The sequence below is a fragment of the Lutjanus erythropterus genome, chromosome 11, assembly GCF_056507025.1.
Source record: "Lutjanus erythropterus isolate fLutEry1 chromosome 11, fLutEry1.hap2, whole genome shotgun sequence".
In the NCBI taxonomy this organism is placed as follows: Eukaryota; Metazoa; Chordata; class Actinopteri; order Lutjaniformes; family Lutjanidae; genus Lutjanus; species Lutjanus erythropterus.
The window spans coordinates 6,053,418-6,066,044 of record NC_139327.1 but is presented as its reverse complement, the minus strand read 5'-3'; the positions used below and the strand labels follow the sequence as shown (position 1 = coordinate 6,066,044).

Below are 12,627 nucleotides of genomic sequence, written 5' to 3'. Positions count from 1 at the left end.
TCTGGTTTTCCCTCTGATGGATGAATAGCTTTAGCTTTGCTGCTGAAGTAGCTAACTGTAACTGCTGTTAGTGGGCAACAGAACTGTGCTCAGCAGCCTCCCAATGAACCCCTGACATAGTTTCCTGATGAAAAGGTAACTTTACAGTCAGCTAATGCGACCACTCTACTTCCGAGATCCAAGGACCACTTTGGTTGCATTGGCTACTGTAAAGTCCAGTCCCTCTCTTGCTGTCTGTTTTACAGGAAACATATAAGCAATAATTACTCAGCTAATCATTTCATGGGAACTTTAAATGCAAAATATCTAAGTTCTGCCACTGTGTCATCCTTACAAACTGTTTGGAAAAGGGCAGGCACATTCAAAAACTCTCTGCAAATGATTGGATAAACCATTTGTCTATCACGTCTAAGACAGGCGAACTTCAACCAATCAGATCAACCAGCAGAGCCAGTGATGCTATCACAGTATCTGCGCTTCACACCTACAACCACACCCGTAGCTGCCAGTGATCCCTCCTAGGCCACTGATTGGCTGCACCATGCAGATTGCCGCGGAAACAAACAGATAACTTGAAGCCTGGTGAGATGGATTCTCGCGTGATTTTGTAAACCCAGCTGCCTCACACTCTAACAAAAATTTTCTGTTTTCATCAACCTTTTCTGATGCAATACTTCAAAAAGTGCATGCAAAAATATGTTGATGGGAACACCGCTACAGTCGAAGGAGATCTACAAAATGTTTTATCTGAGCTTGAGAAAATAATTGAGGGTGTGTCATGCTATTGTGGCTTGTACTACAAATTTACTACATTGCATCCATTCTGCAAAAGTGAGGGCGTTACCTCCATATCACTGTTTCCAACCTTCAGCTGGCTGCTGTCTCTGTGCAGTACAAGTCATTCTCAAGGAAGCTGTCTGATATCTGGCACTTTCTCCTCAGTGCTACATGGCCTTCAAAGGTCTCCCCATCTTTCCAATTAGAACTGCTGGTGCCCAACTTGTGACAGCTCTCATAAATCCTGATCTACAGTATGTGCTGACTTCACCGTATGACACACCTCCACCTCCTTCTTTTCTGTGCTGATAAATACTGAACAGAACGGCCTGTATCAGACAAGGTCAGTGTCAGCTCAACACGGACACTGATAAAGCAAGTGCACATGAGCGTATTGAGGATAAAAAAAGACAAGTGAACAGCTGAGGAATAATAAATGCAGTGTGCAGGTTTGCAAGTATTAAAGGTGCATGTAGAAAATGTGGAACTATCAGAATTCAACCTCTGATATGAATGGTTCACTAGTTCATGATACTGAACTAGTGAGTCCTCTTTGAAGTCATATGTTGTATGTTCCATTGTCATATTGTGTCATAGATAATAGACCCCCCAACCATGCCCCTCCTCCCCCCACTGGAATTGCCAGTAAAAAAAGCAATTGCCTATTTTAGGCTGCAGTGGTCTTTGTCAATACTGGACCAGTTTCAAACTATCCCTATTAGTCAATTAGACACAAAAACATTGCAAAATGGGGTCCATGTTGAAATTTAATGACGTTAACCTTCCAAAATTCTCTCTCTTTCAGCTGTGTTTTGGTGTTGATTTACTACTTTGAGGAAATGTCTGCTTCCTTAACTGGCAAATGTTCCACTTTCTTCACTAGTGAGTCATTAACTTTGTCTGTCTATCACTTGGGGCTGGGCAGGTTCATCGGAGCATTTTCTCTGAAAACAGCTGCCTTGAAACCAGCCTGATGAGACAGAAAAGTAAACCAATGAAGTCAGCTCAAAACGGTGAGCTGAAAGAAACCCCCATATTTTGGGGTCTAAATGACTAAAAGGTAAAAAAAAAGTTTGTGAGTCACACAATAACACATAACAAACTAACTGATCGAGGCAGTGGTAGACCAGCAACTCTCTGTTCTGCCAGGTAAAATGACTGTTTTTGTCAACAGAGTCTGGTGGTTTTGAAGACAGTGATATAACAGCTGTTCCTGGTTAAACAAAAAGGATTTGTTAGGGATCATTTCCATTGGTTGTCAGACACTTAAAATAACAATCTGAGCCTGTCAACGGCAAAACAAGCACTTTTAGTTGCCGCGCTTAGACGGATGCAGTTCCCTCAAGGATTATGCTGCAAACATTACAGCCTGTAGTTAACTTTTTGTAGTTATTCACCATTTAGATCCAAAAATCTGTAAAATAATAAAAAAAAAGGGCCCAGATTTAAAAACACAGACATCCTCCTTTAACTGTCTAATGCTGTTGTGGGCCACTGAACCAATAAGCAAAGATTCCACTACCCTCACTGACTAAGTGTGAGAAACAGAGGTTCAGAGTACTGATGATGTCTAATAGAACATTAATCCTGAAAGCCAAAGCGGCAGTGAGGGCGTAATCTGTCTTTGCTAATAAAGAACTGTTCTTAATAATACAATCAGTCTCACATCACTGTTTTGTCTAAACACACATTTCAGGGCATGAATGCTGACATCTCTGCTCTTGAGCAAGCACTGTCTGTGTGTGACTACACGAGCTTTGTAAATGGAGACAGAGAGGGGAAAGAAGCAGCTGTGTGCTTGATTTTTTTTCCCTCTTGCTCAGCACATCATCAGTGCCAGGCTCACACATTCAGTAAATGGACTAATTTATGGCCGAGCCACTGGCTCTTTGTGATACAGAAGACATCCAGCAGCAGGAGCTGTTTATGCTTAGTCGGTATCCGACACAGCTGGGTGTCTGGATCTGCTTTGCACATCCAAACACTGCACCGCTTCTGTTACTCGCTTTATTGTCAGGATCATTTTTCCCCAGTTACTATGGTCTGACACAGAGGTTACTTAGGAATTCAGTAAAAACTAGAAGGGTATGGAATGAATCTGCAGATGCGCTGGTTTAAGATTAAATGAAACTTTTCTATGGATGTTAGTTTTTGAGCCACTTTAGAGTTTTTAGCCTAGCAGTTGTGGATGACCTGCAGCCTCTGCCAGACTGAGGTTTCAAACACTGTGAATCACCACACATACGTAAAGCTCTTGACTACACAGTCATAAATGTACACAAAATATATTGGACAGACGGGTGTGGTAGTATATGGATACAGTAGCTCCAGATGGTCATGTGCACAGACATACAAATGTACAACAATAACATTTTAAAAATTCATAAATAAAAGTCAGAAAGAGCACCAGGCAAAAATATGTAAAAACCAACTACTGAAGCTTAAAAAGTAAGGTTATAACATGTTAAAAAATTAAAAGGCAGATTTAAAAGATAGGTCTTTTATTTCCTTGCCATTCTAATATCCAGAGGCAGTGAGTTCCCTCAGTTTAGGGACATAAAAGCAGAAGGCAGTCTTGCCAGTACATTTATGAGACCCATAAGGAACATTTAATAGAAAGTGGTGAAGGACCTCAGTGATCTGGCTGGAACATTAAATGAAAGATGAAATATCTCTGATGTATGGAGGAGCAATGTCATTCAAAACTTTATACACAAGTCAAAGAACTTTAAAATTAAAAATCCTAAAAGACACAGTGTACGGTGCCAGTGTCTTCAGCACTGGGCCGATGGCTTCTATCTCTTGATGCTGTTGGAGGTTGCAGGTTCTTAAAGTTAAAGTGTTTATCTTTTCCCTAACCAACCAGAGGAGTATTAGCTGGCAATGTCACCGCAACTGCCAGATGCAACCAACAGAGATTTACAAAGCTTTGAGTTAACGTACTTGTATTGTATATTCTCAGTTTCTTTTCAGATGCGTAGAATAGTGTAACGGTATTGTAGCCGAGCATCCTGGGTTCACCTGTCAACTGTATAAACTTAATAAGGAAACAATAAACAGGATGATAAGTCCAAACTGTCACAATATAACTATAGGATTACCATGGCCAAAAGAATTCACAATAACAAGATTATTGCAATATCTATAGAAGATTTTAAAAAATACATACACAGTGCTATCAGTCTACTTTATCTTGCATGATATGGATCATGAAAAGGTAACCAGATGAACTGATAAAAGAGAATACTGTATACTTATTACCTACTGGATTATATACACAATATTATCATGTGACTGTCATTAAAGTGATATTGATATTTCAATTTTTTAATACTGTTATTTCATGACATCCCGTTAGTCCAAACCTCTCAATTTAAACATTGTTATTAATGTAGAACATTACAAGCAACCAGGTGGCTTTACAACAATATAACAGATAAAGAAACCTACATTTTTTTGAGAAACTCACAAAAGCTGAAATAATCTAAACAACTTACACTTGATGTTACCTGTTTCTAGTTGTTGCTATTCTGAATTTTTATTTGTTTTATTTTAATTTCATTCTAACAATTAAGTAACTAGTAACATGTTCAATTTTCATGTTTCACTTAAAAAATATAAATATCGAACCTATATAGTATGATGCCTACGTTTCATCATGTTCAGGCTGAGAGATTTGAGTTTGCAGCACAGTGAGCATAAGCATGTGCATGGATGAAATATGTCAATAAATCAAGTTGTTTTTTTTGTTTTTTTTTAAAGTAAGGTGACTTGTAAAGAATTACAATGAAGCTAGACATATTTTATCACTTGCAAACACAAAGATATACAAATGTTATGCTAGGATTTAGTCAGTTTTTAGTTAAGTAAATAAAAACTGATTTAGGTATTTAACAAATGGCTGATGGCTGTCTATAGAGCATCTAAAATATTTCCATTTGAACTGACATGGAGGCCTTCTGCTAAGACACATACCACTGCAAAATCTCTGGTTTGAAGACAAATACTCACTTACTATCCATTTAATACAAATATACATAAAACATGCAAAACAAGACCAAAATAATATTAGTATTTTGAAAACTAATTGGTAACAGAGGAGAAAACTAAGGGGAAAGTCAAGATAAGCCTGCAACACCACAATCAACATGAATGTATGTTGCACTTTGTGTTACCGTTGTGTCGTTGTGTGTTGCCTTTCACAAAGCCTGACCTATTTTTTGGCCTTCAAAACCACCAAATGGAAAATAGTTCATTTATTCCTGAGGTGCGATCAGGTTTCAGTGCAGCCTCAGCAGGATGGCGTGGTCTCATTATCCGCCTGTTTTGCTCTGCTGCACAGCGTGTACAGTTTGCCACATGGCCCCACACGCTCCAGCCAGTCTGCTTTCTTTACATTAATGTTCATCTACAGTACAAGATCCCTGCATACAACTCAACGTGGAGGCAAAGATAATAATACCTGTGCAGCAGATGTATGCAACATACACATCTCACTTAGCATATCAGTGTTGTTGCATACAAAAAAACTAAGTAACATTATTAGGTACTGCAGCAGTAATGTGATTACTCTGAGGTGTGCTTATATTTGAGACACAGTGGGTTAATATGATTAATTTTTTCAATGGTTCAACTGCCCCAAACTACTATAACACCCACAAAGGGGGCAATGGTACACTCATTACTGCAAGAAATTTAATATTACAAAAATATATCAATTGTATTATTAAATAGTGCACATATATATGTTTCTTATATCAAAAGATGACTCATGTACTTCAGTAGTCTGTGAGTTATGGAGGAAAGAAAAATGTTACACTTGCTCCCGGTCTCCCCTATCATAAAGTAGTTGATAATGAGAAACTTTCTGAAAATGATAACTTAATATCTCAAAAGAATGACTAATACCTTAAAATAATGACTTCATGTTCAAGTCATTATTTTCTTTTTGAGGAAGTTTCTAATTATTTTGAGATAAATAGTCAATATTTTTATACCCTAAATCATTATTTTGAGATTCCAAGACATTATTTGAACAATTTTCTCATTATAATGACTTACAGGATCTTTTTTACATCATATTGGCAGAAATATGCTTCTACAGATACAGACGTTTTGGAGATGAGTGTATAACCTGGATCTATCTGTGTTTCTCACTGTTAACAGACTCCAGCCTGCAGTGGAGTTCATACACTTCGCTGATAAACCACAGAATTACAGAGACACATGAGGCTTTGTGATGAAACAAGGTGTTTGTATCACAACAACACTTCTGCCCACATTTGCACACACTCCGTCTCTGCTGCGATCACACTTTTTTTTAATCAGCTGATGACGTGAGCACTCTCTCAGGAGTGAATGATGCTCATGTTCACATTTATTAATTGCAAACTAATTCCTTTAGTTCACTGTTCACCAAAAATATGAGCATACACAACACTGTCAGTAGCACCTATCAGACCTACAAAACTGAAATGTTCCTCATGCAGTGGTGAATTCTGCAACTCTTCAGAGGACTGATGCTCGAGTTGTAAGCCAGGTTACCACTAAACAGCATTAGCAGTTAGCAGATGCGCTGTAAATCCTGTGGCTGAAGCACCTGTGATTAACTTAATAACCACTGTTCTGTACTCTCAGGTGTCATAAGCAGTCGAACGATGACACAGCTTTCTTTGGTTCAGCTTCCTGTTATTCTGACCGATTCACTAAAGGAAAGTGAGGGCCTGTCCCAGCCAGGCACACAGCCTTGATGTTTCACATACTCACATGTTCTTAGCTGGGTTGCTAACGTTAGCCCCGATTACAGTATGTCTACATTCAGGAGTCACTCAGTTTTATTTAGAGCTGTGTGTGAACCGTGCAGCTGAGGTCGGGACCTCTGGAGAGCCTTGAGCCTAAGACAGCTGCTGATGGTCAGTAAATCCCTATAAATTGTAGGGCTATCTGCTTGTTAAACCACAATGTCTCGTTTTCTATTTCTACACATGTTAAATACAACATGTGGCGTGTGGGTGTGGAGGATGTGGAGCTGTTTAAAGACATGCAGCTGGGCTGAGAAATTAAAATAAAGTATGCATTACTTTGCTGCTGAGTATTCAGTGAAGTAATGTCATTACCTTTTCCATCAGTAATGTGTAATCAGTATCTGATTACATCTTTCGAGTCCCTTTTCCAAAACTGGAGACAAGTGAAGCATGCCTGACATACATGTTCAAATATATGGCTGTGTATAAAACATCAGTATTTAGTTATTTATTGATTTGGTACAAGGAAAGTCGGTGATTAATCAATTACTGATTAATCGTTGTTAAGAATTTAACTGCTTAAAAATGTATATAATCGATAACAAATCAATAGTCTAGAAATGGAAGTAACTGCAGCTCATTTGACTTGGTTTTGTCTAGTAGAGCCATTTGTTGAATATGGAAACTTAAAATGAGAAAAAATGTAAATGCACAAAAATGCACTAAACTTTCAACTGTATTTGGCAGTGGCTGTGTCTGTAGACTGAGTCAACTACTGTCAACTGTCAACTACTGAAAGCTGACACTTAATTTCATAGTTATATCTATTCTTTGATCAGATGTAAATTTTGCCCATTTTAAACTATTTAAATACAATAATGTTTTTGTATGTCCTCATATCCACTGAACACATAAGACTGATGGGGTTTTTAGCAATTGAACGATATGGGCTTTTAAATGGCTGATGCTGATATTGAGCAGAGCTAATGCTGATATCAAAACAAAGAAAAGTCATGCATAAATCCATTATTCCATATACATTATAATCTAATATACATGGTTATTATAGCCAGTAACATGTTGTTTTACATGGAGTATTCATTTATTAGTTTTATTTATTAATTTATGAAATAGAAAACTACATTGGGTTCTACTGTAGATTTCAGAAGATGACTGGTATTTAAGGGAGAGCGGGGTACACAACGTTAGAAGTGACGTCATTCAACTGCATCAGTCTGCATTAATCAGACGGAGACATCACAGACGTGGCCGTGGAGGTGGGCTGCGTGTGCTAATGGGCGATCAAATATGATTACATGGACGTGGATGGGCGTGTCCGTGCCCTGCACTGAAAAGTTGAGGGTATTTTAACTTTTATGAGCTTTTAAAAAATGCTAGGAAGGCGCACAAGAGGAGCGCACACCAGGCGCGGTACATCTCCTCAAAATACACCTCCATCTACCACTGCATCTATGGTATTTTTAATGCTAGTCAGTAATGGTTTTAAATGAGATTTGCTGTCATTAAGGATGGGAGGAACATGTTCATATTTAATAAGACGATGGTAAGTGAAGACATGTTTACAGCAGGATGAGAGTTACAGCACAGAGCTCAAAATGAACTTTTTCATCTCCTTCCCAAAACTCAAGTGCTCGCATCCTTCCACAGCAGCCACACTGACAACACTGTCCGCTGCCTGCAGATGACATCACTCAGCCAGCTGATTCATCTTTGAGGGATCTAAAATGTGGCGTTTTAATACGACAATTCAGTTTTATATTGGCACTAGCAGTTAAACATTCCAAACAACAACAGCTTCAGTCAAAGATGATTTGATCATCCATCTGCAACAATTTCCACATACAATCAGGGTTGGGAGGGTTACTTTAAAAATGTATTCTGAGACAGTTACCTTTAACAAATATAGTCAGTTACGTAATCCAAGTGTCACAATAAGTAAGTAATATGTATAATAAGTAATGTAACTTGATTACTTTTGAATTACCTCAATATAAAATATGAAGTTGTTTAGCCTAATATAGTGTTTTAGGCCTGCAACTAACAGTCTCTCATCATTGATTAATAGGTTAATTATTTTCTCAATTAATCGATTAGTTGTTTGATCCATAAAATATCAGAAAATGGTGAAAAATGTTGATCAAACTCAAGATGACATCGTCTAATGTCTTTTGACAACTCAAAGATATTCAGTTTACTGTCAGAGAGGAGTAAAGAAAACAGAAAATATTCACTTTAGAGAATTTCAAATCAGAGAATTTGTACTTTTTTCTTCAAAAATGACTCAAAATGATGAATCACTTATCAAAACAGATGCAGATTAATTTAATAGTTGATTAAAAATAGATGAATTGTTGCAGCTGAGTGTTTTATGTTCTTGTTAGGTTTATTAGTTTGTCCAGTTCTTCTTTCCTTTGTTGTGCACAATTTATTGACTGATTGATTCAAAGATAAAAAATGGTGAAATTTCCACCCAGTGAAACATCTTTTCACTGCAGGTCATGATAATGCATTGGCAGCTGTGTGTGCACTGTGCATGGTAGTATATCGTTTTTTATTTTAAAATTGCAATCCTGCTAATAATCCCCATTTTTGCTACAGGTAGCTGTAAACTGATTACATTTTTTTTTTTTTGTAACTGTGACTGAAAAGTCGCCTTTTTTTGTATTCCTGTTACATGTAATCCATTACTCCCCAAGCCTACATAAAACAACAACAACAATACTAGTACTACAGTAATACATTAAAGTTTTAACAGTAATAGAAAGTCACTGTTGTGTTTTATTAGAATAACAAACAAGTAATATTTGACTTTTATTCATTATTATGATATCCAAACTCAAAGATGAGTGGTATTGACTTACCCTGGAGCTGTCGTCTTGGGAACGCTGGTAGCGTTTCCAGCGGCAACCATAGATCCCAGTGACAAAGGACACAAAGACCTGCTTCTCATAGACCTGTAAGGGTTGGTGTTTCACCATGCTCCTTCAGCCTCAACGCGCCACCAGTCCGTTAACATCCCACACAGGACTGGGAACCCTGCAGAGGATCAAAGCGTTACTGAACAGGACAGACTTTCACATAATTAGCTCAGTCTTCATACATACAATTACATTTCACATCAACATGCCACGTCACGTCACGTAGCTGCTGAGGAGTATTTTCACAAAACAGCATGAACATGTTGACAGTCCTGGACCCTGTTTGCAGTCACAACACCTGTGACAGGAAGTCAACACCATTCAGTAGTGAGTCACGTCTGGGACGGACATAATAACATGCTATATGCTTTACAGTCATGATCTAAGGGTTTCTGACTGTGAAAAAGTGGAAAACAGTCGTTGGTGGGTAGGATATCTATCTATGGGTACAATTTGATCCCTTAACAAGTAGAACATCAGTGAAAAGGAAAGTAAGAGTAAGATGGAGTCAGCGTGTTGCCTCAGAGAAAAGCTTGTTGCCTTGGTGGCAGGTAAAAATGTCTTGGCACAGAGGGTGGTGTTTTTCATGGCTCTGTGGAGGAGACGGTGCTGTGCTTGTCTCTTTTTTCAGGGTTTGCTCAAAAGATAACTAACTTTTCTTTTACTTCTAGCATTTTCAGATCATGGGGTAGCTTACAGACTACAGAATATAGAATTGCATAATGTGAGCTCATATAGTTGTCTAAAAATAAAATGCCTTAACATAAAGCTGGATACTGGGAACAAGCTCCCAGTCTGAGCATGTGACCTTTAATGCCTTTCTGTTTATAAGACACTTCAGTGTCCTGGACACGCTGGAAATAATCTTGACTTTCAAAGTATGATTGCTTGTTCTAAGTGACGTGGGTCTATGAACGGCTACTTTGGTACGAACTGAAATACCTCAACAACAACTGGATGGATTGTTAAAGGATTTTGTGCCGATATTCTTGTTGACTTTTCCTCTGGTGCCATCATGAGGGTGACATTATTGGTTCTGAGTGAAATATTCAAGATTTCTAGGGGATAAATTCTACTGACTTTCATGATCCTCCTTTCATGCCACCTTTAGCGTGCTGCCCTCACACTCTCTTCTGTCTTACGGTGCAGACACACCAAATCTGTTGACGTACATCAAGTCGACAGATCAAATTTATATTCTATGGAAACGAGTAGATCCGGACACTCGGTGCATGATGGCTATGTTGCAGAGGGCTGATGGATAACCATAAATGAATTTGCATAATCATGACTGGTCATCTAATTTATGCAAATGAGGTCTGTCCAACTCATTGTAGCAGACTCACTAAAGTCCGATCAAACTATCATGCTAGGAAGTGCTGATCAAATATGAAACAAGATCCTGTTACTGCACTGCCTATTTCTCACTTAGATTATATTCAGAAGCATATTTTAGCATCAAAATTTACCTGAAATGAGAAATGTTAGTCTCTAGACTCTTTCTCTAGTCTTTTTGATGGATGCTGCGTCAATTTGCACAGACTTAGCACATAGAAAGTCAAACACAGAAAAAGCAGAGGGAATCTGGTCAGTTTTCAAAATAAAAGACCCTGTGCAGAGTCAAGATCATATGTAACTTGCTTATCTGTGGTAGAAGCATAAAAAGTAAGGAAAGAGAACAAATCAACAAAATCTGATCAAGTAAAGGTAATCAGGTGGGCAAAACACTTGCTGCTGAAATGCTTCTATAACACAGCTCATGGGGCACGCAGCCGTGTGGAGGACAAATCAAAAACCGCTGCACAGTCGCTCCATGCCAAGTCCAATCAACCAGTTAGAGAAAAGCTTTTGGCAGGTAAAAATGTCTTGGCACAGTCAACATTTGAATTTGCCCAATACTTTGGTTTATGACCTGAAAAACTAGTGACATTCCCATCAGCCCCAGCTGTACTTTGGGTTAAGTGCCAATATGCAAATGATAGCATGCTAACTAGCCTACCTGCTGATTTTAGGATAAGATTGTGATTTCACCTGGGATGAAATGCAAGTCTGACACCTGTACAATAGAATGACTTAGCCGAATAGATGGCTATGTTGATTGGACAAATTTCTTCATGGGGCTCTTTCTAGGCAGGTACGAAGCTGGCTCTTTATTTATCCCTGTGAGTAAACTGTGGTCTCATGGCAGCAAAGATATCAGAGCATAGGAACTTTTGTAAATAGGGAAAAAAATATTAAAAACTATTCAATACAACAATGCAGTACAGTACAATAAAAACTAATAAAGACTAGATAGTATAGTCTAAAGTATAAAGAGTGGAAGGTGGAAGAAAAAAGAGTGTAAAGAAAGTGCAAAGGCAGTATACATCAATAAATTAAAACTGTAAGTGGTGCAAAAAACAGTATACCTCAATAAATTTAAGGGTGTGAAATGTGTAATGTACAAAAACTGTGCAAATATATAACGAGAAGTGCAAACAGAGTCCAGTCATAAAGTGAAGGATGTCTATGCAGTAGTGCAAACAAGAAGAGACAGCATGAATAGTTGTGAAACAAGGACAGTAATAATGAACTTTGCAACGTATTAAAAAGTAGTGCAGCCAGGCAGTGTCAACTATAATAATAACGACTGTACAAAAACAGTGACCAGTGTTGGGTGGAACAATAAATAGTCTGTGATGGGTGAACATCCAACAGTGGGCCTCAGCAGACACTGAGCTGCCTGAGTCATTACAGGTGGTGTAGTACAGGAGAATGGCGTTAGGTACAAAAGAGCACTTGACACACTCTTTAGAATACTTCAGAAGGATAAGACACATGCTGAAGGACATTTCCAGAGGAGAAAGTCCATTATCCAAATGAAAAGGGCAGTTTACCAAACTGAAGTAGCAGACCTTGACAGACAGTGCTGCGCCCAGTTGACTTCAGCCATTACGATCACCTCTATACTTTTATTTGTTTATAATACTTCTGATCTTTCGGTGGCCTTTATTGTGTGAACATCTGATAGAATCTGCTTCTTGGAAGAGAGGGAGGAAGCAGACTAATTGGGTTTTTCCATGAGCCCGATCGCTCCATCTTAGCCGAGCTGTGATGACATGTGTTTTCCCCGCTGCCTGCAGGGGATAGCCACGCTGAGGGAGCACAAGCCACCCGCAACAGTGCCA

The 12,627-nt window shown here is 38.4% G+C and overlaps 1 protein-coding gene across 1 annotated transcript in view; it reads right to left on the bottom strand.

Annotated features, from left to right (window-relative positions):
* gdpd5a (glycerophosphodiester phosphodiesterase domain containing 5a) overlaps positions 1 to 12,627 on the bottom strand; it is a 46,653-nt gene that overhangs the window by 20,595 nt on the left and 13,431 nt on the right. The window contains exon 2 of the mRNA XM_084730685.1: positions 9,404 to 9,578. Coding sequence (XP_084586811.1) covers positions 9,404 to 9,520 — 117 coding nt within the window. The 5' untranslated portion in view covers positions 9,521 to 9,578. The remainder of the gene's footprint in view (positions 1 to 9,403; positions 9,579 to 12,627) is intronic.